Below are 24414 nucleotides of genomic sequence, written 5' to 3' on the forward strand. Positions count from 1 at the left end.
GAAGCTCAGGTTGGATGTAAGGAAGAAGCTCTTTACTGGAGCAGGCTGCCCAGGAAAGTTGTGAATGCCCCATCCCTGGCAGTGTTCAAGGCCAGGCTGGATGGGGCTTGGAGCAAGCTGCTTTAGTGGAAGGTGTCCATGCCTATGTCAGGGGGCTGGAACTGGATGAGCTTTAAGGTCCTTTCCAACCCAAACCAGTCTAAGAGTCTAAGATTCCACCTTTCTGGCTTACAGATCACTTGAGCTGCAGGTCATAGCAAACATGGCTCAAATTTGTCTGACACTGCAAAGCTTTAGTGTCAAATTCTTGGCTAAAAGTAGTGATCTCTGGTAAGTCAAAGGAATCTGTAAAATATTACACAAATTCATTTATTTAATACAGGTTTTCTGATGTGCCATATACATATTAAGACAGTAGGAAAAATTCCTTTGAAGCACAGCTTTCTTACTATGGGAGGGTGTCCCCACAGTAACACTGCAGATGGGGATTGCCATCAGTTTTGTACTGCACCTCAAACTTTAGTTCAGGTATCACTTGGTGGCTGTCTTAGATTTGGACATAAATCTGTAGCCAAATTCAAACAGAAAATAAAAAGGCATCTGTTCACTAAAGCAAATGTTCATTTGCCTTCTCAGATGGAAGGACAAAGGTCTGGCACTTGTCTTCCTGCTGCTTCCTAAGTGCTTGTACAAGGGTAGCTGTTGCACCTAATCGAGCTGCAGTCTGTCTGTGCACCAAAGCTTGTTACTAATTCAGGTGATTCCAACTCAAAGCAACTTTGGGAGTTTCTGGCACTTCTGCAGATAGATGACTTTGTATTGGTAAATCACACCTTTCTTTTTCCTCCTGCAGTCAGGCTAGTGTGTGTGTTTCTTTCAAGAGGTAAGTCACGTTAAACAGTGACGTCTACTTGGAAACCAAAAACACCCAAAACCCCCAAAACCCACAGCCACAGAACTAGTTAAAAGAAGACAGTAAGGCCAAGAACAGGAAAAGCAAATTACAGTTGTCTAAGGAGAGGGTGCTCTGACCTGGTGTCACATTGAATCACTTCTGACTGAAAAGCCTTTAGATTAAGTAGAGAAAATGGATGTTTTGTGGCTGCTTCATGCTGAGGGAGACAGATCCCTGAGTGCACCTTGCTGTAGAGGTTACAGGAGCAGCTCTGCTCTGGAGCCAGGCTGAGAGAGCTGGGCTGGGGCAGCCTGGAGAAGAGAAGGCTCCTGAAGGGGAGACCTGAGAGCAGCTCCAGTGCCTGAAGGGGCTGCAGGAAACCTGGAGAGGGGCTTGGGACAAGGGATGGAGGGACAGGCCAAGGGGAATGGCTTTAACCTGCCCGAGGGGAGACTGAGATGAGCTCTTAGGCAGAAGCTCTTCCCTGTGAGGGTGCTGAGGCGCTGGCACAGGGTGCCCAGAGAAGCTGTGGCTGCCCCATCCCTGGCGGTGTTCAAGGGCAGGTTGGACACAGGGGCTTGGAGCAAGCTGCTCTAGTGGAAGGGGTCCCTGCCTGTGGCAGGGGTTGGAGCTGGAGGAGCTTTAAGGTCCCTCCAACCCAAACCAGGCTGGGACTGTATGATTATAAAAGTGAAATAACCAGTCAGTTTTAGTTCAGATGTTCCATAGCCACGTACGTTTTCAAAGAAGAATGTTTAATCTGCTTTTTCCATACACATTTTCAAACCCTAATCTTCAAATAACCAGCACCAAATCTCTTTCCAAGACTATTTTAATGTCTTGGTAAAAATGAAGTGAGAAGGCTAGCTCAAACCGACAGCAAACGGGATTGTTTTGGGAAGCTTTCTGTTTTGGCAGCGTTAGGTTTCCAGTTGGACTCACTGCTCTTAAAGGTCTTTTTCAACCAAAATGATTCTGTGACTTCAGCAAGACCAGAATTTCCCTCCATAGTTCTGGAACTGAGCTACCCCATGAAGTCAGTCACTGGAACTGAATTCTTGGCACTGATGAGGGTTTCCTCCCTTCATCCAAATTTGCATGAAATAAGGTAAAGACAACATTTCTTTTCATGACAGTTTTATGAAGGCAGATTGGGAAATAGAGAATACCTGGAAATAAGCACAAGGATCCTTTGTTAGCAGGAGTGAAGCAGTGCAATCTCCCCAGGGTTGCTCTGGTTGGGTGGGATCTGGTCATGAAAGTGCAGATGTTCATGCAGCTGTTTCCTGAAGGGGTGCCTCACGCTAAGCACTGCTGCAGTGGTGGGAATCCCTGCCTCTTGCACCAGCAGGTAATGGGGGCCTGTGATCCCTGGGGGGGCTGTAGAAGGGTTGTTTGTGGATCACGTTGGGAGTAACACGAGTACTTCTACTCTTGTGTAACCTCTACAACAAGGAAATCGTGGCCAGTGGTGTTCGGGTGTTTTGTTTTGTAACTCATGGTTATAAAACTCAGAAGATGCACCATAAGCCAGGGAGGGAGGTGTAAATGTGTGCAGGGCAGGAGCAGTTCTGAGGTACTGGGGGCGTTCATGGAGAAACAGATGCTGACATTGTGTATATACTTGATGGAGTGTTTTAATTCATCTTGCATCTCATGTTCTTGTAAAGTGCATCTTCCTCCCACGCTTCCAAGACTGTCAACTTGTACAGTACTGTATGGAGTCTGTTTTCAGGATTTCCATCCTTGCTGGAGCTTCCAACATAGACGTTTCTTTGGAAAACTGTTCCTACTGTTCCTTTTTGTAAATAGGTTTTTGTATTCAACTTGCATGGATAAACCCCATTTCCAAACCAGTGTACATACGCTGTGTATAAAATACAGACTGTTTCATAACTTTCATGTAGTCAAGTTATTCAATATGATTTCAGGTTTTCTATATTCCTAGTAAATGATGATGATTTGTTGTATGTTCTCTCAAGTGTCTGTGTTGCCATTTTGATAGATGGGTGACCTGCATCAGTCAGGCTGGACGTGAGGAAGAGACTTTAGAGCGAGGGTGGTAAAATCCTGGCACAGGTTGTCCAGAGAGGTGGTGGATGCCCCATCCCTGGAGACATTGCAGACCAGGCTGGATGTGGTTCTGAGCAACCTGGTCTGGTTGAACATGTCCCTGCCCATTGCAGGGGTTGGACCAAATGGGCTTTGAAGGTCCCTTCCCACCCAAACCATTCTGTGATTCTATCTCTTGTGTAGTGATAAACAGAAGAAACATTGACTCTTATTCCAGGGCAGTAGGATGCTGACAGATGGGGTAGGTTAGGACTTTGGTTGTGACCAACAGGGACAACAGGTCTGAGAATACCTTGAGATAAGGCACTGTCCCTTGTAGCAGGGTCTTTACATGTTTAAACACTCTCCTGTCTTACACAGCATGAGGATTACCCAGTGTCTTATAGTGCATACATTTGGAACAGCATCGTTTGAATCATGCTCACAATTGGCTTCATCAGGTCAGGAAACTCCAGCTGGCAGAAGAGCTCCTGAGGTTGGATCTGCTCACAGCACAGGTCAGCTTCTGTGTGGTTCACAGCAACCGCTATATCCGACATGAGGGACAGAAGGGCCGGGTTCTGGAGCTGTGGTTGAAGGTTGTTCATCTCTTCTGGGGTCTGTCAGGTACCTGTGAGCTCTGTTCTCAGCTGTGGCACCCTTCCAGCCTCTCCAGTGTGCTGCTTGCACTCCAGTTGCGCATCGTGTGCCTGCGGCTGCTGGTTTACATGGGTTAAGTCATTGCCATGGCTGTAGCCTTTTAATGTCCTCTCTGGTTGCAGTCCAGAGATGGATGCAGGTGCAGAGCCCTGGCTCAGCATCGCTGTTCCCAGGCTCTTTGTTCTGGAGACTGAGGAGAGTTTAGGAAACTAAAAGAAGTCCAACTCCTCCCTGGTTCCTCAGGGCTCTGCTGTCCCGGGGTCTGTGTTCAAACCCATTGATCAGCTACAGCCACCACTCCAACGCTGTTCGAACCCCTCCGAGGGTGAAAATTTGCCATTTAATGTTGCAGTGACCTCAAAATGTCTGTGTCATTGGTGGTGGTTTAATTAGCTCGGCTTCATTAATAATGGAAATCTTATGCTGCTCATTATCCTGATTATAGAGGCCAAGAGGAGACTGTAACACACCCGCCTGGTTGCCACAGCTCTAGCGCTGCCCTCGGGACTGAGCGATGCACAGCTGGGCACCAGCAGGGCCAGAAGGATTAGAGCTTGGTGACTCCTCTGACACAGACGGTGCCAGCAGCAGGTCTGACTTCCCATCATCTTGACGTGGTTTTCACTATGGCAGGGGAACAGACCCACCAGACTGTGTGTGAGCGGCTCGGGGGTGCGGGTTTAGCTAACACTTCAACGTGACCAGCTTCCCGGGATACTTGTAGTTTTCAGCAACTCCATAAACATCTCTTTGGAGTCACAATTGTGGCTTTAGCATAATGATTTCACTACCAGAATTCACACAACTTCCTGTGTGTCCATACAGACGTCTCTGTGTGCGGGATCTTCTGTAGGGCTGTTAGAGCTACATCCCGTTCCCCGCTCTTCAGCGTTTCAGGCAGGTTTGTTGCTCTGTCTCCTAACACATTCACAGGTATTTTGCTGCTCCAAGCTTCGTGTTGGGGTCTTTGAATTCTTCTGCAGCTTGAGTGAGGAATACGGGTATCTTAGTGTAAATATTGCTGTATGTTGGTCAGGATATGACATTGCGGAGCAGAATTCGGCAGCTGTTGAGACATTGTTCACTTGAGCCCCTTGCTTTTGATGTCCAGAATCTCCGGTTCTCCTGTAATCAGAAGGAAATCAAAAGAAAAGGAAAGCAACAGCAAATTGTGCTCCCTGGCATCAGCTTCTAACACACGAACACTGGAAACTATTGGAGGCCCTTCTGCCAACAGGGGTAACTTTGTGATTTTTGGCTCACGCAACACCACCCGCTATTTCCCAGGAATACCGGTTAAATGAGGATTGTGTTGTTTCCGAGGAGATGGCAGGGAATGGTCAAACAGTTTCCTTCTTCCGGACATTGCAAACTAAGGGCTGCAAAAGAGGAGAGGGAGTAAAGAGAACTGTTCCTGTTGGACCACTGCATCCAGTCAAGCATCGTTTGTTACTTGATGTCCTTCACCTTCTGGGAGCAGTCCCCTGCCCACCTCTTGATCTGTTCCTGTAGCAGTCATAGAACCATAGGATCTTAAGGGACCTTAAAGCTCCTCCAGCTCCAACCCCTGCCACAGGCAGGGACCCCTTCCACTGAAGCAGCTTGCTCCAAGCCCCTGTGTCCAACCTGGCCTTGAGCACTGCCAGGGATGGGGCAGCCACAGCTTCTCTGGGCGCCCTGTGCCAGGATTTTACCACCCTCACTCTACAAAGTCTCTTGCTCACGTCCAGCCTCAATCTCCCTCTTTTAGTCTAAACCCACCACCCCTCATCCTGCTGCAACAGCCCCTGCTGGAAAGTCTCTCTCCATCTCTCTTATAGGCCCCTTTTTAAGCCCTGACAGGGCACACACACTAAGCTGGATTGCTCTGAAGATGTGCAGCTGCTGGTGGTTCATTTCTCGGGAGTGCTGGGATTCTGATGGACCAAAGAAATGCAGAGGGATTTTTGCCCAGCCCCACACCACCCTCCTTAGTTCAGCTCGCAGGTTGGAGTGGGCAGAGCGTGCGCTGCGGTGCCATGGGAAGCGCCCACAGAACTGCTGCTGCGGCACAGAAATGGTCTAAACTGCGAGGGGCCAAATCTCAACCAGCACAAGGCACTGGAAAAGGGGCTGCCAGGAGGGGCTGAGGGTCGGGGCAGGTTTACACGCTTCCCACCACCGCCAGTGGGAGGAAGGCGGTGTCTGACTTGGGTTGTGTGAGTCCTTCCTGGTGGGGAGGGGTTTCTGACCTCGGATGAATGTTTTCTGGCCAGACCTCCACAGACAGGCAGTGTAGAAGTGTGGGACAAGCGGGTTTATAGCTGATATTCTCAGGCTATAAAACAGGGCGCCGATGAGGGACAGATGCTGTGGGCTGGAGGACAAGCCAAGGCAGCTCCCCTTGTGAGCTGTGGCTCGTTTGCTTCCCCTGGGGCAACCTCCCTACTGGGCCAGGCAAACCCCCCTCTTCTCCCTCCAGTCCTCCTCCAGCACACACAAACCATTCCCGTATCCCCAGTGCTCTCCCCTTTCCCAAGGCAGGGTGGGCACCTTGGCCAAGCAGAGAATGCAACAACCTCCGCGCAGCCTGCGCATCACCCTCCCATCCATGGCAGTGCCTCTGCTCAGCATCGCTGGGACAGGACACGGATCCTGCCCAGTTTGGCCTCATTGGATCTCCTCCTCCAGGACCAGCATGGAGACTGCATTAACAGTGGCAGGAGGACGAGCACAGCACAAGCATCAGGTACCAGAACCATGGCACAAGGAAGGGAACAGAGCAGCGCTGGTGGTTTGCAAAGGGCACTGGTCTCGGGAGGAGGGTGGTGGGAGGAGGCTGCACCGGTGGCACTCCGCAGCAGGAGATGCAGCCCTGCTCCCCCGGGTGCTGCAGTGGTGGAGCCTGGTTCCTGCAAACCCCAGCTCTGCTTTTTTCCAGTCCAGTTTTCTCAGGAACTGACCCCGTTCCAGCACTTGGGAACTGGCATTCACCCTGCTGTGAAATGAGCTTCATCTGTTTCAGATGATCTGTCCAATGTGAGCTTTTCTGCTTAAGTAAGTAGCTTACACAATGAAAAATCCATGGCTGTTAAACGTTAACCTTGCACAACCCTGACAGCAGGGCCATACATTTACCAGCAGCAAAGGACTTGTTTTCCCCTGTCCTTTGCAGAAAGTCAGCAGGAAAACAGCCAATTGCAGTGATGGGAGAGCTCGCCCATAACCCCCTCACGGCCAATATGCACAGGGTGCTCAAGGCAGCGGGGCTTGTGCTGCACATTTCTACTGCTCTTTACTTTGGAAGATGCAAAGCAAGGGGCTGTTCACCTCTTCAATGGTCTCCAACCACGGGTAAAGCCCCCATTGCCTTCACAGAACCATAGGATCCCAGCCTGTCGGAAGGGACCTTAAAGCTCATTCAATTCCAACCCCCGCCACGGACAGGGACATCTTCCACTAGAGAGCTTGCTCCAAGCCCCATCCAATGGGAATGGTTTCACACCTGAAAAGGGATGGTGCACCCCTCAGCTTTGCACAGCCACTGGCAGCACTGCCCCGTGCAAGCACATTGTCTACCTGTGTGCACACAGTGAAATGGGGAGGATAAATGGGAAGTGGAGAGGAGCCTGATCCTGCCTTTACTGTTCCAAAACGTTCCCACTGACTCCAGCTGGGAAGCAGTAACACATTAATTCAGGCATCAATTCAAGCAGCAATACCACAGGTCTTGTAGAGGAGCTGGAAGGTTGTTTTCTCCCTGCCCCACAAAGGTGATGTGCTCCTTCAGTGCCTGATGCTGTTTCTCATGTTCTTACTGTCTCTGAATGGTTTCTCAATACACCCAAACGTGGCCATGGGCAGATCCAGCCCCAGCCCATTGCTTACTGGGGTACGTGCACCACAGCCCTGCTCATTCCAAAGCATCCTTTATCATCCCTCCTCGAGGGAACTGCAGCAACCAACTTCCCTTAACACACAGGGCAACATGGGGATGACCCATCTTGTATGAGTGCTCCTGAGCCTGGCTGCTCCCGTACTCAGCTTGTCGAGCACTGGTGCCTTGCAATGGGTCAGGGAGGGCTCGCAGGGGAGGAGGATGAATTAAACGGTGTCAGGTGAGGCCATGCGAGTGCCATGTTCATAGAACCATGGAATAGTTTGGGTTGGAAGGGACCTTCAGGCTCATCCAGTTCCATGGGGAGGGACAGGTTCCACCTGAGCAGGTTGTGACGAGCTGTGCTGGTGTGCCCAGCCCACAGGAGAGCCGGAAAAGGATGGATAATTCTGTGTATTTCCTACATAGCCCGAGGGGCAGGAGCAGCCGGATTGGGGTGGTCAAAGCAGGGCTGGAGCTGGGGGACCACTGGCCGGAGCCGCATGGGACGAGGTGCTGATGGGGGCCCCGCGGCGAGGAGCTTGCAGGCAGCCTGCACTGATTGAGCCATTTGGTTTTCATTGTCATGAGTCACTAAAACACCCAAACGAAGCTCGGACCTCCCTGAGCGCAGCTGGAGCTGCAGTTACCGCCGGCACCTCCTCAGCCCCAGCAGTGCCCTCTCTGGGGCTGCCTTAGTAAAGCCTCCGGTCATGCGGCAGGCGCTTTAACCCCTTTGCAATGTGGCATCGGATCCCTGCTGGGCCTCTTTAAAAGCCTGCACAGCGCTGGGAGATGCAGAGCCCGGAGCAGCGCGGTCCCGGGGCTGCGGAGGAGCTCAGCGCTCAGCACAGACGGGCCCTGCGCGCTGGGACGTCCAGGTAAGAGCTTTGGGCTGGTTTGGGAGCTTTCCATGTGAGCCTTTGTTTGCTTTTATTCGCCTTGTGAATGCACGAACTTGAACTGTGCGGGAACGGAGAGCGCTTCCTCCACCGACATTCGTGTGCTCCGAGTCAGAGCTGCTGCTGCCCCAGCTCTGTAAGGCTGCTCTCCCCATCGCTGCATCCTTGGACTCAGCTATGGGACCTGTCCCAGGTTTTTACTGACGCAAGGTTTATGTCCTATTTGGTATGTTAGGAAGTAATTCCAGTCGTTCTTTGTCACTGGAACATCTCCATCTGCTCTCATTTCAAACAGAAAGTTAGTGGTATGGCTCATACGGATGCGAGGGACGTGGGGGGAGTTGGTATTAGTTTACATTGAAAACGAGCAGTTAAAATTCCTGTATTTGTAATTGCTGCCACGTGTTGCCAGTGACAAGTTGTGGGTAACTTCAGTCCCCCTGCCCCCTCCCAGCACAGCCCCCTCCGGCTCCCCTGAGCCACTGCTGACCCAAACACTGAGGGGTTCTGTTGGCCCAAACCCTCAGCTCCCCCCAGCCACCCCTCACTGGAAGCTCTGCGTTCAGCAGACCCCAGTTTGGCACGACTGCACCAGGGCTGCTGGTGCTGAGGAGGAAGCAGCTGTGCCCAAGGAGGACCTGGGAGGCCAGGCCGCATGGACAGTGCAAAGGGAGGTTTGTGATCTGGAAGGAGCGCAGTGATGCGCCGTGTGTTCACATGGATGTTGCTGTGTTCTTACACAAGCAGAGTTTGAGCAGTGGCCTTAAGCTTTCCGTAAGATTGATATCTATATCCATATCTAGTATAGATCTGTATCTATAGCTATATATCTATATCCATATTTATATCTATTTATCTATATGTCTATATATCTATATATGATCTGTATGTATCTATATCTAACCTCTGTCTCTCTGTCCCCCCCATCTGCTCTATACCTATAGCTGTATCTATATGTAACAATGAAGGAAAACCCAATTCTTTCTACTTGCAATCCGTGTGCTTTCTGGCACAGGGCAGCAGCCTGGGCTGGCGTGCCCATAGGCAGCAATTCCTAAACACCTTCAGCATGAAACCTGCAGGAAGGGGAAGACCCCTCCCTGAAACTGCTCCTCTCCATCAGTCCCCGCAGCAGACCTGCTCAGGAAGAGGACTTTGACTCCTTAAAACACGATCCTAAGAGGACTCCTCATGAGCATTCCTATTGCTCCTCTTCCTGTTGGAGGGTGAATTGGAAGGGAAATTCCCTTCCTGCATTACCTCTTCTCTTCAGTCCCCAAACACCGACACAGGGACACTGGAATTACTGGCGGTGCTTGCACGAGCTGTGCACGGGCTACGGCAGGGCTGGGCACTCTGCCCTGCTGTCTATCGCAGTGGGGATGTCGGGCTCTGCCGTGTCCCTCTTCCTTGGAAGCTGCGGCAGTGGTGACCGAGGGACGGGCTGATGAGCCCGGGGACCATGTGCCGAGGCAGCCAGAAACGCGTTCACACGGAGCCAGGCTCAGCCCTGTGTTCCCATCCCCATGCTGACACATGGGGCTCCCCTGGGAAAGCACTAATCACGCTCGGTGAGGGGTACAAATGCTCCTGCTGTCAGCGCCGGAGCCCTTCAGCTCTGCTCTCCCCATCCAGCCTCCGCGGCCCGCAGGACACCGGGCACCGGCCAGCACAGCCCCTCGTGTCCCCCCTCCCAATGGCTTCCCGGTGGATCTGCGCTCTCTGCACAGCGCTGGTGTGGGGCTGCGCCGCAGCATCCTCCTCCTCATCCCCCGCTGCAGGTAAGGGCTGGCGTGCGGCCGCGCCGCTGCCTAACGGGTGCTCTGCATTGGCTCGGGCTGGTGATGAAGTCAGTCCTTCGGCTGAGGCTTTGCTTGTGTGTGTGTGCGCGTGTGTGTGTGTGTGTGTGTGTGTGTGTTAGAGCGAGCGGCGGCTGCAGAGCCCTGTGATAACGGTGTAAGTGCACTGTGTGCTCAGTGGGTACCATCTGTCTGAGTGACTTCAAAGGAGCAGGAACTGCCTTTGGTGCCCAGGAAATCTATGGATAACAGTTATCGGGTACACGGCTGGGACAGAGTAAATACCACTTGGGTACCTAAATGCTCCTGAGCATGGTCCCAGCGGACAGACTGTGCTATAGGTGTAAGGATCCACAGAATCCCAGACTGGTTTGTGTTGGAAGGGACCTTAAAGATCACTCAGCTCCAACCCCTGCCACGGGCAGGGACACCTTCCACTGGAGCAGCTTGCTCAGAACTGGGGGATAACACTTTCTGCTCTACAAGCTGCATCCATGGCAATGGTGTGTGTGAGTGGGGGGGACCTCAGCAGGGGCTGTTGCAGCAGGACAAGGGGTGATGGGTTTAAAATAAAAGAGGGAGACTGAGGCTGGACGTGAGGAAGAGACTTTGTAGAGCGAGGGTGGTAAAATCCTGGCACAGGCTGTCCAGAGAGGTGGTGGCTGCCCCATCCCTGGAGACATTGCAGGCCAGGCTGGATGTGGTTCTGAGCAACCTGGTCTGGTTGGAGATGTCCCTGCCCATGGCAGGGGTTGAACCGGATGAGCTTTGGAGGCCCCTTCCCACCCAAACCATTCTGTGATTCTATGAAATAGAGCATTTCCAGTCCCCTGCTCGGTACAAGTGATGTGGGTGAGGCCAGCTGGCCGTGTAATCCTGTGACCATGAGAAACTGTACGAGACAGTGCTGACATTTAAAAGGAAAAATCAGATCCCTGAACACAAACCACATCCCAGAATAAGCGTTCCCATCCCCTCGGAACCCAATCGCAATTGAGTTTGCAAGAATTCCTCTTTACAGGGGCAATTGGTTTGTAAAAACGCTATGATTCTGTTCAGGCTCAGGATGGAAGCAAATCCCGGTGTAACTGTTCTCGGTCAGAAACTCCATTTTGGACCAATCCAATCCTCTCTTGACGGCTGAACACCAGGCTCAAAGCGAAGGCCAGGAGCTTTTTGCTCCCTCGCTTGCGAGGCTCAGCATTCCCCCGCTCCACAGGATATTCCCGAGCACAGGAACGCAGCTCTCACCCGCAGCACATCCCCTCGGCCAGGTCTCGCTCCAGCAGCTCCACGTCTTCCCTGCGCTGCCGGCCCGGGACTGCCCGCGCTGGGAACGCTGTGCCTGCGGCAGCGCAGGGATCTCAGCCCTTCAGCCGCTGTTGAACGTGGGGCTGCTGAATGCGGAAGCTTTGCACTGCCAGGGCCGTGCCCCACTGCCTCTGGAGCTGCAGCGGTCCCACCCCCTGAACCCAGGCTGCCTCCAGGGGTCCCCGTGGTGGGACAGTGCTATTTGTTAGACAGGAAAGGCCGCAAGATGGAATCTCTCTCCAGGTTCCCGCAGTCTGGTGTTCCTGGCCCTGCTTTGCCATCTCACATAACAACACATTCCCCCCGGAGGCTGACGAGCTGGGAAAAGTGGGATGTTAAGATTACTGCCCGAGGTGTGCTTCATCTGGGAGAAAGAAATCCTGCAGGGATGCTCTCTGCAAGCTCCCCAAGGAGCACAATGAAGTCTGATTTCTATCATCATCTCCTACTGCAATCTGCTCTCAGGGTCGGCTTCCATGGGGGGGTATTTATAAACAGAAGGAAAAAACGGTGTAAATCCTGATAGGGACACGCAAAAGGGGGCAGAGAGGCAGTGACCTGATGGCCAGACTCAAAGGGAGAAGTGGTGACCATGCTGGACTGGCACTGCCAGGAGATGGGCTCCGAATCACTGGGACAAACAGGTGTCATGCAGTGAACGTGCAGAAACCCCAACGGATCTGGATAACCTCGGCTCTAGAGAGTGGAGAAAATCACTGCCGATGTACAAAACCTGATTTAATTTAACCAACAAAACCGAGCAGCCAAACAGCTTTTGTCAATGACAGCTCCGCACGCAGCTGGGCTTTGAGGCAGCAAGTCTTAGTACAGAACTCATCCATGATATATGCTGCTCTATTAACATGATAGTACCTTACAATAGCTTAATAAAAGCCAGACTGACTGTAAAAGCACACTTTTGTACAGCTGATGCACAAAGTAACAATGATTTTCGCTCTGCTTTCCTGCTGCTTGTTTTTTCTCTTGTTTTGTCCTCATGGTTCTATAATATACTGGAATGTTTAAAGCAGGATGGGTGGTTTGTGCCTGATGGTCAGGGGATGTCAGCACGCTGTGACCTGGCATCCTGTGTTGGTGTGTGCTGAATGAGTCTGCGAGGGCGCTCAGTCAGTAAATACCATGAGTTAAGAGTCAGCAAAGACAGGACTGGACGGATCAGATCAGGACACTCGTTTTGGTTAACGGCTCTTGAGAGTGCCAAAGGTGGAGCATCCTTTGTGCCTTCTCACTGGTCCTTCAGTGGCTCCTCTGAGGGAAACCTGGGCTTGTGTTTGTGTTTGTTCCCTTTGCCTCCGCACTCTGGTTTCCTCCCTGCTTTGTTTCCAATGCAGCTGCTCCCCCACAAGACCTACACATCACTGATCCTGGCCTCCTGGGCTCTCTCGATATAGAGTGGAAACCTCCACCCGATGCACAGACCTTCAACGAGTGCACAGTAAAGTACAGGTTTGAACACCGCAGCGCTGGGGACAGAGACTGGAAGGTGAGACACAGCTCGGTTTAACCCTCTTACACCCAGGGGATTGCTCTGCCTTTAGTCCTGCAGCAGTTTCTGTTTGCATTTTGAGGAGGGGTGGCACCAAAGCAGTTCCAGCTTTCCATGAACAAGCCAGACTGCTCCAGAGGTTTGGATCTTTTGCCAGATGGTAATGTGGTCTGAAATGCAGCCAGAGAAGGGGCTATTTCTGTCAAGGTGTGGTGCTCGCTGACAAAAAGGGTCCAGTAATATCCTGTAGCATCCCTCACTGTAGGAGGCACAATAGCCTCTAGAAAGTCTTTAGGGAGCTTAAACCAAAACTTGGTGTCAGCAGGTCCTTATGGATGCAAAGTGGGGAATATATAAGATTACATTCCATTCATTATGCTAATGCTCCAACATTCCCCTTATCCAGGGATACCATTGACTCTAACGCAGCTTTGTCATAAAACGGTCTCTCACTGATGTGCAGCAGGGCAATAGCAGGCTGTGAGGGCTGGAGCAGCTCTGCTCTGGAGCCAGGCTGGGAGAGCTGGGCTGGGGCAGCCTGGAGAAGAGAAGGCTCCTGAAGGGGAGACCTGAGAGCAGCTCCAGTGCCTAAAGGGGCTGCAGGAAACCTGGAGAGGGGCTTGGGACAAGGGATGTAGGGACAGGCCAAGGGGAATGGCTTTAACCTGCCCGAGGGGAGACTGAGATGAGCTCTTAGGCAGAAGCTCTTCCTTGTGAGGGTGCTGAGGCGCTGGCACAGGGTGCCCAGAGAAGCTGTGGCTGCCCCATCCCTGGCAGTGTTCAAGGGCAGGTTGGACACAGGGGCTTGGAGCAAGCTGCTCTAGTGGAAGGTGTCCCTGCCCGTGGCAGGGGTTGAGCTGGAGGAGCCTTAAGGTCCCTCCAACCCAAACCGGGCTGGGGGGTTTTATGGTTCTATGAAATGGGTTTTGGCCCACACATTCCATGGGAGCCTGCAGGGATGGAAGAGCACAGTGCCTACCACCCTCTTTCAGCTATGGATTGTAATTGTGAGGGCGTGGAAAGGGGCTCTTTGACCTGACATCAGTCATGATGCACATCACACTCGGTCACACAGCTGTGCAGATTCTTCTATGATGATCTCAACTGGCATTAAAAAAGCACAAAGGAAAGCAAACACAATTCTAATAACCACGTCAGAGTTCCCTAAATCACAAGTAATAAAAGTGTCTTATACAAAACAGATCTACAAAGCAGGAAAAAACACCCCACCTCTGACACCTTGCCAAAGGCCAGATCAGACCAAGAAGAATCAGTCTGGGACTGGAGAATACACCATGGGAGTACAGCTAATCCTGCACCCCCCGGGGGGCAGAATTGGTGCTGATGAAGTCTGTCTTTCACCCAGGTGATTTTTACTAAGAAGCTAAAAGTCAGAGCTGGCTTTGACCTCAGCAGGATTGCTGAAGTGAGGGTCCAGACACTGCTGGAAGGGCGCTGTACGGATGGTGTGGAGGTGCAGAGTGACTGGATTTATGCTACCTTTCAGGTCCCATTGCAAGGTTAGGAGCAGCCTTTGGTACCTGGTGCTCTTTGATTTTGCATGAGCCTGTTGCATGAGCCACTGGGTTGCTGGGTGGATAAACCATTGCAGGGCTTGTTGAGCTGTAAGACACCAGGGCATCTTGGCTTCCAGTGCCTGTGCGGGTGGATACCTGGGGCTCGTGTTCCTCCACCTGTATCCAAGCTCTGCTGGGCTGCACAACACGAGCTCCATTGCTGAATGCAAAGGTCGGGCATGGTTCTTCCTGCCTTAGGTCCAGTGAACTGGTTTTTATAGGAAACACGGCGCTTGGCAGCACAGCTAACAACGGTGGCTGGCCTTTTCCTTCCTTGTCTTTCAACTGCAGCACACAATTGTTCAAAGAGGTAGAATGCTCCTTCTGCTGGGCCTGACCGGTACCTGGCTGAAGAGTGGTTATTTCCTTCTCATTTGGCAGGAAAAGTGGAATCAGGGGTTCAGAATTTCCACTGCATCTATCATGACTGGGAATACCTCAAGTGCACTTGGCAACCGGGTCTCCTCACTCCTCATAGTGTACATTATGGACTATATTATTGGTATGTACCAGCAAGATAGGCAGAGCATCCAGGCAGCAGCCAAGTGAACCTCTCAGGGTACTAAAATGCCATGGAAAATATGCTTTTATGGCTGGCAGTGCTACTACATGATCCACTCAGGATGAGCTGAAATAATGCTCCAAGCAACATATTCCTTCTGGCAAGGAAATACTAAATCTCTGCTGACCTTCCACAGGAAATGCCTTCTCCGATCCTCCTTTCCCTTGTATTCACCCCTAAGGAGCGCTTTCTGCATATTGTTCACCACAAAGCCCTGTCCTTTCCCTTTGCTGAACGTACCTGGATCATTTTGGCTGCACATTTCCCTTGATCATATATCTCTATAGGATGGGTTCAGCAGGAGGTTACCAAGCTCAGTGAACCCTATAGAAAGAGCAGGGCTTCCTGGCAACTAGCAGTTTTATTCTTCAGGTGTATCTTCATAGCATTAGCACATCTCATACCAGCAAACAGCGCTGCCAAAAGGTAGTAATAATGCATGTTTCTCAGTTGCTTCTTTCATCCTGCTGCCTTATTCCTCTGTTCTGCAAGAGAAACAAAGTCAGACTTGCTGGGTTTGGACAACAAATGCTATACTTGGGCTCCCAGTCCTATGATACAAGATTCAGATTTCTAGTTAGAAGATCATTTGGTTTCCTGTCTTTGTTGCTGTTCAAAAATAGCTTCCACACAGCTCTTGGCATTACTCTACAAAGCAGAAGCCCTGATTTTGAACCATTTCCTTGACTACAGAGGTCTGCTTGAAAGAAACCATGAAAATTCTGATTTGTGCCTAAAAAACCCCACCAAACCACAGAAACCTCCCCAAACCCACCCCGCTCAACTGCCGGCAGCTGGACCCGGGTCCCATTGTATAAGGGGTGGGAACGCAGCCATGGCATCCTCCGCTCCCTGTGAGTCAGTCAGAGCGGTGCCACAAGAAGCCTTTCCCCAGACACCGTGTGCTGCGCACGGAGCCTTCCCTTAGGGGCAGAGCAGGGGCTGATGCAGCCCTGCCTCGAGGGCACGAACCCAGCAGGAGGCTCAAGGGTTCAGCGTGCACCTGCAGCCCAGGCCAATTGTGTCAGCAGGTCAAGGGAGGGATGCTGCCCCTCTGCTCTGCTCTGCCCTGGTGAGACCCTCCCCCCCCCCCGCAGTGCTGCATCCACCTCGAGTCCTCAGTACAGAAAAGCCATGGACCCGTTGGAGAGGGTCCAGAGGAGGAACCCAGAAACCACCAGAGGGATGGAGCAAGCTGCTCTAGGGGCAGGGGTTGGAGCTGGATGAGCTTTAAGTGCCCTTCAACCCCAACCTAACTCCTTCCTGGCTCCACCCCTGGCTTCCATTACATGCTTATGCAGGTGCAGGGACGTGTCCACAATCAGCCTTAACAGCTCCTTAACACTCATTACATTCAGGTGTGCACAGGCTGGCTGGGGAGGTGACGTCCCTGCAGCCCCGGAGCTGGTGGTGCTCTGTGTGCCCGAGGACAAGTGTCTCCGTAAGGAGGGGCCACATCCTGCCCAGGCTCCGCTCACACAGTGGCACCTTGTGAGGCCTCTTGTGCTTCGAGAGAGAGACTGACACAGCCTACAGACCAGCCTGGGAGCGGGATTCCAGGTGACCAATGCACAACACTGTGCTTTGTGGAAGGCAACGGGTAGGCAGGATATAGGCAACACCTGAGGCTAAGGCCTCACCCAAGAAGTCAATGCCATTGCTTTGGTTCTTTCTTTCTCTTTTCCCACCCCACCACCAGGTACGAGGGGCTGGACCACGCGGTGCAGTGTGACAGCTATGTTCAGGAGCACGGGATGAACATCGGCTGCGTGCTGCAGAACCTCAGCCAGGCAGAATATAAGGATCTGAGCATTTGCGTCAATGGTTCGGTGGCCACGGGGCTGCTCCGGCCCTTGTACATCACCCTTCGCCTTCACAGCCTAGGTAACGCTGGCAGGGGAGCAGCAGGGCGCTGGGGAAGAGCTTCTGCCTGAGTTCCAACCCAATCTGCTTCAGTTTGAACCCATCACCCCTTGTCCTAGTGCTCCAGCCCGATGAAGGGTCCCTCTATGGGTTTCTTGGCTCTAGTAGCACCAGCACAGAGCTGGTTTCATGTCCTTATGCTGGAACTGAAATCACTGCTCTGCTCCTGCAAACACAGAAGAGCTCTTTGGGTTTGTTGTTCAAACCAGGCTAAGGGATGGGGAGAACTGAGTGCAAAGTGTGATGGGGTCTGCAGAGGAAAGGTGCATTTCAAACAACAGAGACAGAGAAAGGAAGGAGAGCACAGCATGATGTATCACCCAGCACATCCACTCACTGTTACGGGCACTTACCACACTGATGCATTTACTCATTGAGGGATGAATATCTAGTCCTGCAGCTGAGCCCCCGGGCTAAGGAGCAGGATGTCTGGATTCAGTTAGTGCTGCCATGTGCTTCACGTGTGGCTTTGAGCAGCTGACATAAACCAGAGCCTCTCCTGGGATGCAGAGAGTGTTCCATTACAGGCACCAGGCTGTGCGCCGAGCACAGGGCTCACAGCACAGCGCTCCAAAGCCCCTGCATCCCAGCCCAGCACAAGGACCTAGCGCAGCACACACAGCGAGGTCAGGGGAACTCGCCCTCCGGGCCGGTGACATCCGCTCCCGCAGGCTGTGGCTGATGGCGATGGCAGCCCAGAAACCCCATCAGCGAGGAGAAGGGGCAGAGGCTGGTGGTGATAAACTGAAGGTGTTTGATTGCTCCTCTTGACCTTCCCTCTCTCTGTCCCCCGGCAGTGAAGCCCCCACCCCCGGAGCAGCTGGTGGTTTCCATGCCTGAGCCGCAGGAGCTCCACCTCGCATGGACCCCCCCAAGTGGCAGAACACCGCCCCAGTGCCTGGAGTACGAGGTTCAGGTGGCAGAGGATGCTGGGGAGGACACGGCTTCCTGGGCGGTAGGGACAGCGCGCACCGTGCCCGGGGGTGCCATGGGGGAGCCCTGCCCATGGCTGCTGGTGGGGAGGCAGCCGGGAACTGGGGCGTGCACCGAGCTGTGGATGGCGTGTGCAGGGCCATGAGCTGGTGCTGCTGGTGCAGAACCACAGATCACAGCATGGTTTGGGTGGGAAGGGACCTTCAAAGCCCATTTGGTCCAACCCCTGCAATGGGTAGGGACATCTTCAGCCAGATCAGGTTGCTCAGAACCACATCCAGCCTGGCCTGCAATGTCTCCAGGGATGGGGCAGCCACCACCTCTCTGGACAACCTGTGCCAGGATTTTACCACCCTCACTCTACAAAGTCTCTTCCTCACGTCCAGCCTCAATCTCCCTCTTTTAGTTTAAACCCATCACCCCTCATCCTGCTGCAACAGCCCCTGCTGGAAAGTCTCTCCCCATCCTTCTTTACAGTCTCCTTTTAAGCACTGAAACACTGCTCTCAGGTCTCCCCTTCAGGAGCCTTCTCTTCTCCAGGCTGCCCCAGCCCAGCTCTCTCAGCCTGGCTCCAGAGCAGAGCTGTTCCAGCCCTCGCAGCATCCCCATGGCCTCCTCTGGCCTCGCTCCAACAGCTCCACGTCCCTCTTGTGCTGCTGCCCCAGAGCTGGATCAGGGCTGCAGGGGGGGTCTCCCCAGAGCGCAGCAGGGGGGCAGGATCCCCTCCCTGAGCTGCTGCCCTGGGGGTGCAGCCCAGCACATGGCGGGGGGGGTCTGGGCTCAAGTTCACACTGAAGCTGGGTCATGGGGAGCATTTCCTCACCCAACACCCCCAGCCCTTCTCCTCAGGGGTAAACACTGTCAGCTGCTCCACTGCACGTGTTCCTTCTTAACACCCCGACCCCCAGCTGCAGCATTTCCTTTAGCAGTCAAAGAGCCCAGTGTGAGTCTCAGAGATTGCTCCCTCAGGCCCCTGCCTGTTATCCCAGAGAGCTGTCATCAGCAAGATGTGAGGGTTGTTGGGGTTTGTTTTCCTGAGTACGGCAGCACAACCTGGGCCAACAAAACTGTAATTCTAAACTCCCCATGGAAGCAGCCCAGGACACGTCTTTTGTGCTTCTATGATGCCTTTTCCTTGTGCATTACCTAGGGGCAGTTTTGGTGGCAAAAATTAATCATAAAGGATCAGAGAACCCCATCCTGGTTTGTGTTGAAGGACCTCAAAGCTCCTCCAGCTCCAACCCCTGCCACAGGCAGGGACCCCTTCCACTGGAGCAGCTTGCTCCAAGCCCCTGTATCCAGCCTGGCCTTGAACACTGCCAGGGATGGGGCAGCCACAGCTCCTCTGCCAAAACATAACCCAGTGTTTGCAGAGCCTGTTCCGAAACCGCAGCGCTGGTGGTGGTGCCCTGGCCCTCCCTGACCTTTGTTCTTTCTGTTTGCTCCTCAGTCGGTGTCAACCCAGATGGAGACCACGTTAACGATTTACAGAGGAAACCAAAGCCGCATCTCATGCGCTCGGGTCAGGGGGAGAACAAACATTTTCTGTGCGGACCAGGGCTTTTGGAGCGAGTGGACACAGGAGTGCTTCTCTGGTACGGACCCCAAAGCAAGCCGCGTTTCTTTGCATCCTTTATAGAGCCTGTTTGGGACCTGCCGTGGGCATCTGCTGGTGTCCAGCACTGGTGGCGGGATCCTGGTTTAGTCACACCCTCAGCCTGCTCCAGCACAGCCATTCCTACAGCTTTGCACCTCCTGTGCGCTGAGCAGGCAAACCCCAAATGTTAATGCTTCTGGACCAGCGCCTTTCTCTGCTGCACAGGGCCGGCTGGGATGGGGCAGTGACTGCTTTGCAAAAGAGGGCACGTGGTACTTGGAGTCTCTCCACAAGCATCCTCCTGCTGCCCCGCACCAGAGAGTGCTCCTTTGCACCCTGCAGGCTCCTTAGGGCTGTCCCCATGTGCACTGTCCCTGCTGCAAAATGCACAACGTGGGGAAGAGGCACAGAGTGGTGGCTACACACGTGCAGAACAGATGTCACCCTGAAGGAGGATGTTACCCTGTACAGTAACATATACCTGGCACGCATCTGTAATAGATAAATAAATACATTTAAAAACATAGAAATACATAAACAAATACATAAATAGAGACATAAATATATGTACAAAATGTAGGGTAACAAATCCAGACACACTGAGTTTGCACTGGAACCCAAGCTTTGTAAGAAGCAATATGACCCATGCCGCAAGCTAATGTTTTCTTCTTTGCTGTCATTTATCTTTGCAGCACCCAGGAAAGAGGACAAGCGGCTATTTATCCTTGTTCCAGTCATCCTCAGTTTGTCAAGTAGCCTCGTAATGTTTATGTTGATTGGTCAGTGTAAGAAAAGGTAAGCACCAAGGCAGCCTGTCCATGCAATGTGCTTTTAAGCGCGTGTCTGAGACAGAGGTTATAAATGAAACAATACATTAAATACTAAGAGCCAAATATTAACAGATGCTCCAAGACTGGACATCAAACAACAGTCTATTTTCAGAAAGCAAGCCTGTATGTGTGGCTGTTTCTGATACAAAATGCCTCGCAGCAATGACCCAAATCCCACTCACACGAGCCCAGACTGCTTCTGTTAAATGCAGCAGCATAAATAACGCCATTATCTTGCCCCAAACCACTCAGGCAGCAGAGATTTGTACCGGTTGTGTTAAAGTGCTGGTTTTATGGGTTATGGCCTCATGCTGTTTGTGCTCCCATCCCAGTTGTTTGCATTCATGTCAGTGATGGCACATGGGGAAAGTGGATGCAGGGGATGGATTTTCCCATATCCAATTTATTGGTACTGATGACATTTTCTCCAGGTGTGAAGGATCACCTAGGGAGTACTGATCCCCTGGTATGATAACTATCATCTTTTCCTTATGGCCACATAGTTTAAGCAAATGGGTAGCTTTTCTAATGTGCCTTTTAAGACACGACTGATGAGGGAGAGCTGGCTGTAGAAATACCTTCATGTTGTCCTTAGAGATGAACTAACAGTTGAACGCATGGATTCAGAGACGTGCTCGCCTTCATCTTTGTTTTGTACCCAGCTGTCAAACATTTTGGTTCATAAAATGTGGACAAACTGCAGATGATGGCAAGAAAACTGTGGCAAGGAAATGCTTCCCAATTGCCGTTGCGATGCAGCGATGCATGAGGGGGATGCTACAGCATGAGCCCAGCTCTTTCTCAGTCCTGGGAATAACAGGAGATGATCTGTGCCCATTTCAGATCCCCAGCAGGAAAGCCATTGCACACTTCTGCGGGATGCTAACTCCGTTTGCTACTGCAGTACCACTTGTGTTTGATGGACTGCTCTCGGAACATCATCCCAAGGACAGCCGAGGAGGCCTCAGCTTTCTGAAGCCCACACAGGTCTTCCCTAACTCCTGCCATCTGTGAGGCTGGTTGTTGCAATTCAAGTCCTCAACGGGCCCAAGGAAAACACCGGAGGCATTTTAAACTGACTGTGGAGCAAGCTGTTATTGATGACAGGACAAGGGAGAGAAGGGAGGCAGTGGAACCTGCTGTGAATAAAGGAAACATTGTTCTGTGGCTTTGGTTTGGTTTACTTTAAGGCTCTAGAAATGTGACAGCAGGACACACACTGAAGGGCAGCACCTCACATACAGTGCTAGGTACAAATGCCTGCTTCTAGCCGCTGCACCCACCTCATTCTCACCATGTCTTCCTTGTCCACAGAATACTCAGCCTGCTGAGTGCATTTAAATGCTGAATATGAGCTACTTGAGCTATTTATTTCATTAACTGATGTGCCAAAGCTGAAGTGGGGAGGCCTGGAGAGAAACTTGTGCTGTAAGAAGGCATGATCACAGCTGCTGCAAGGGGCACATGCTTCACAGGAGATGAAAGGGTTACACTGGCAAAGGCAGTGCTGGAGCTTCTCTAGGAATTGGGCTCCAGTACCAAAATGCAATGGAGCACCAAGGTGTTCCTCAACACCAGGTATTCAGCTGGTGAAATTGCTGACTGATTTGTAAGGAACTACTCCCTGTGAAGATGATGATGATGATAACAGCAACAATAATAATTAATACTAATACTACTACCGCTAAATCAGCAGTAGATGAGACACTGTCCTCTGAGCCCATTCTGATACGTTTTTGGTCAGAGACCTAACGAGCTGACAGCCAGAGGTTCAGTTTGCTGTCATCTGATCTGAACAACCAGAACACATTTTCTTGCAGGAGCATTTATTAAAGATGGGAATTTCCAGTGAACAGTGGAAGCTCAGAGAGAAAAATCAAGTTTGCATCACTCAGCTCTGTGAAGTGCCACGCTAATCCAATCGGGCACAAACCAGCACAGCAAGTGCTGTCTTACACATCCAACTGCAAAATCATTCAATCACTATCAGCTGCTTCCACTGCTAAATGGGCAACAACCCAATGCTATCTGGGGAGCAAGCAAAGGAAGAAAGCATGAGGAAAAAAGTCTATGCACAGCCTGGAGCAGGGACATCTCCAACCAGACCAGGTTGCTCAGAACCACATCCAGCCTGGCCTGCAATGTCTCCAGGGATGGGGCATCCACCACCTCTCTGGACAACCTGTGCCAGGATTTTACCACCCTCACTCTACAAAGTCTCTTGCTCACGTCCAGCCTCAATCTCCCTCTTTTAGTCTAAACCCATCACCCCTCATCCTGCTGCAACAGCCCCTGCTGGAAAGTCTCTCCCCATCTTTCTTATCTAGAACTCGGTAACATCTGGGTTATGGGCTTCCAGAGCTGCCACCAGGACAACAGTTACTGCACTAATAATAATGGTTAAAACCAGAAAAAAACTAGAGAAAACCATCGGGAAAAGTCCCACTGAGATTTACCATTGCTGGGAATAGTTCCTGGTAGGGCCCTGATGTTCTGAAACCTCTGCAACAGTTTAAACATACACTAAAACCTCCCCAAGGAAGGCAGGCACCTTGAGCTCACCCTGTTGCCCTGGTACCTCGGGTGGGACCTCACCACGGGGGGGACACTGAACACAGGCGTTTGGAGTGAGCCGAACGGTGCCACCACCTCGACCCGATGGGCAGGTTTAAGCTGGGTTAAAGTTTCTTGTCTAACTTTGTTTCAAAAAGAGGTGAAATTGGCACAGGTAAGACATGGGGAAGGAGCAGATGTTGCACCGCTGCGGCTACAGCTCGCCCCGGAAGGAGCCGAGCTATCTCAGTAACCACAGAATAGAAAAGTTAGGCTGAAGCCTGCCTAGAAACCTGCCTAGTAACAGTGATAAATTAAGTGCATCTACTTATGGTATCTGTATGCTGCAGCCTTCCAGGAGTACTTAGGTGAGGGAGGCAGCACAGGGCCTCGGTCCCAGCACAGGGCTCCCCATCACCAAGCTCACCCCGGCAGAGAGGCGTCACTGCAGACACCGCCAGCCCCCTCTCGCAGCACGGTACCTGCAGCATGTGCAGAGCATACTGCTGAGAGGTGGCCAAGTGAGCTAAAACTGACCGCTAACAGCTGCTAGTCCTTCCTCACGCTTGAACCTCCCTGGGATTTCAGCACTGTGCTTCCCCCCGTCTGTAGAATTACACTCATTACGTATTTCTTTCACACACTATTTGCATTTAATTCTGCTTTAATTCTGCTGCTGCAGTCTATAATTAATATTTTCAGTAAAGCGCTTTCAAAATCCCTCCTTTGCCATGCTCTGCTCTTATTGTTCCCAGCTCAGGCCTGCCTTCCCAGTGTTTTTACCATCTCAGCCCCATGTATCTGGTGAGGCATCTGCCCAACACACAACGAGAACTCCTTTGCATACCCTTGAGATTCAGGCCTTGTTTCTGTCTTTGACTGATGTCAAGTCTTAGAGCCATTTGTTGAAGAGTAAAACCCAATCTCTCCACCAGAGGCATTCCCCCCCTGCCCCAAGAATGTCAATACCTGTCAAACACCTGAGAGCTCGATCCTGTGCGTGCTGCAGGGAAAACCAACATCTTTTTGCCTCTGTCACATTCTAACTGCTTCCGGGAAGGAGCAAAACAGGGAGGGTGGACGCCAAGGTCTCTGAACTCACAGAATCGCCCTCCTTCTCTCCCCGAGGTCTGGCACCAAGCTGCCAACGAGAGTGATGTGAGCACCAGTTTACTTCTCTTTCCTCATTACCCAGCCTCCTATTGCTTCGTTTTTCTGACTGGCCTCTGGATACAAGATTGTGCCCTGAGAAAGGCCGAAAGCCCTAAAGCCAGACTGGCCTCTCTCAGGGCCTCTTTGCTCCTCTTGCACTTGAGGAAACAAGGCAGAGGCTGCGTCCCACCGGCTGAGGCATCCCTGCTGAAACGCTCTCTCTCTACGAGCGCTACCAGCGCCACGGCCACTGGGTGTCAGCAGCAGCGCTTGGACGCTTTGGAGGATGGAGGCAGGCGCAGCAT

The 24414-nt window shown here is 52.0% G+C and overlaps 1 protein-coding gene across 2 annotated transcripts; it reads left to right on the top strand.

The window, feature by feature from the left end:
* Nucleotides 1–5841: 5841 nt before the first annotated feature.
* On the top strand, nt 5842–21571 carry IL13RA2 (interleukin 13 receptor subunit alpha 2). Of its 2 annotated transcripts, none has more exons than XM_061446295.1 (10): nt 5842–6335; nt 9982–10146; nt 12828–12979; nt 14349–14502; nt 14941–15061; nt 16821–17005; nt 17842–17999; nt 19428–19572; nt 20267–20369; nt 21248–21571. In XM_061446295.1, the coding sequence occupies exons 1-10, from the start codon at nt 5954–5956 to the stop codon at nt 21288–21290; spliced, it is 1608 nt and encodes a 535-aa protein (XP_061302279.1). In that variant the 5' UTR covers nt 5842–5953; the 3' UTR covers nt 21291–21571. The 2 variants fall into 2 exon arrangements, with proteins under 2 accessions (XP_061302279.1, XP_061302278.1); XM_061446294.1 differs by lacking the exon at nt 5842–6335 and adding an exon at nt 7922–8344 and having other exon boundaries at nt 10001–10146.
* Nucleotides 21572–24414: the final 2843 nt, after the last annotated feature.

This window comes from Pezoporus flaviventris, unplaced genomic scaffold, assembly GCF_033815535.1.
Source record: "Pezoporus flaviventris isolate CSIRO_AGI_PZ_B2104156 unplaced genomic scaffold, CSIRO_AGI_Pfla_v1 ptg000005l, whole genome shotgun sequence".
Lineage (NCBI taxonomy): Eukaryota > Metazoa > Chordata > Aves > Psittaciformes > Psittacidae > Pezoporus > Pezoporus flaviventris.

Excerpts from the sequence above, each read along its gene's own strand:
- IL13RA2 (XM_061446295.1), top strand. The coding sequence starts at position 5,954 with ATGCTGTGGGCTGGAGGACAAGCCAAGGCAGCTCCCCTTGTGAGCTGT. Across the intron at positions 14,503-14,940 it reads CTTTCAGGTCCCATTGCAAG|GAAAAGTGGAATCAGGGGTT; the intron begins GTTAGGAGCAGC and ends CTCATTTGGCAG. Across the intron at positions 17,006-17,841 it reads CCTTCGCCTTCACAGCCTAG|TGAAGCCCCCACCCCCGGAG; the intron begins GTAACGCTGGCA and ends GTCCCCCGGCAG.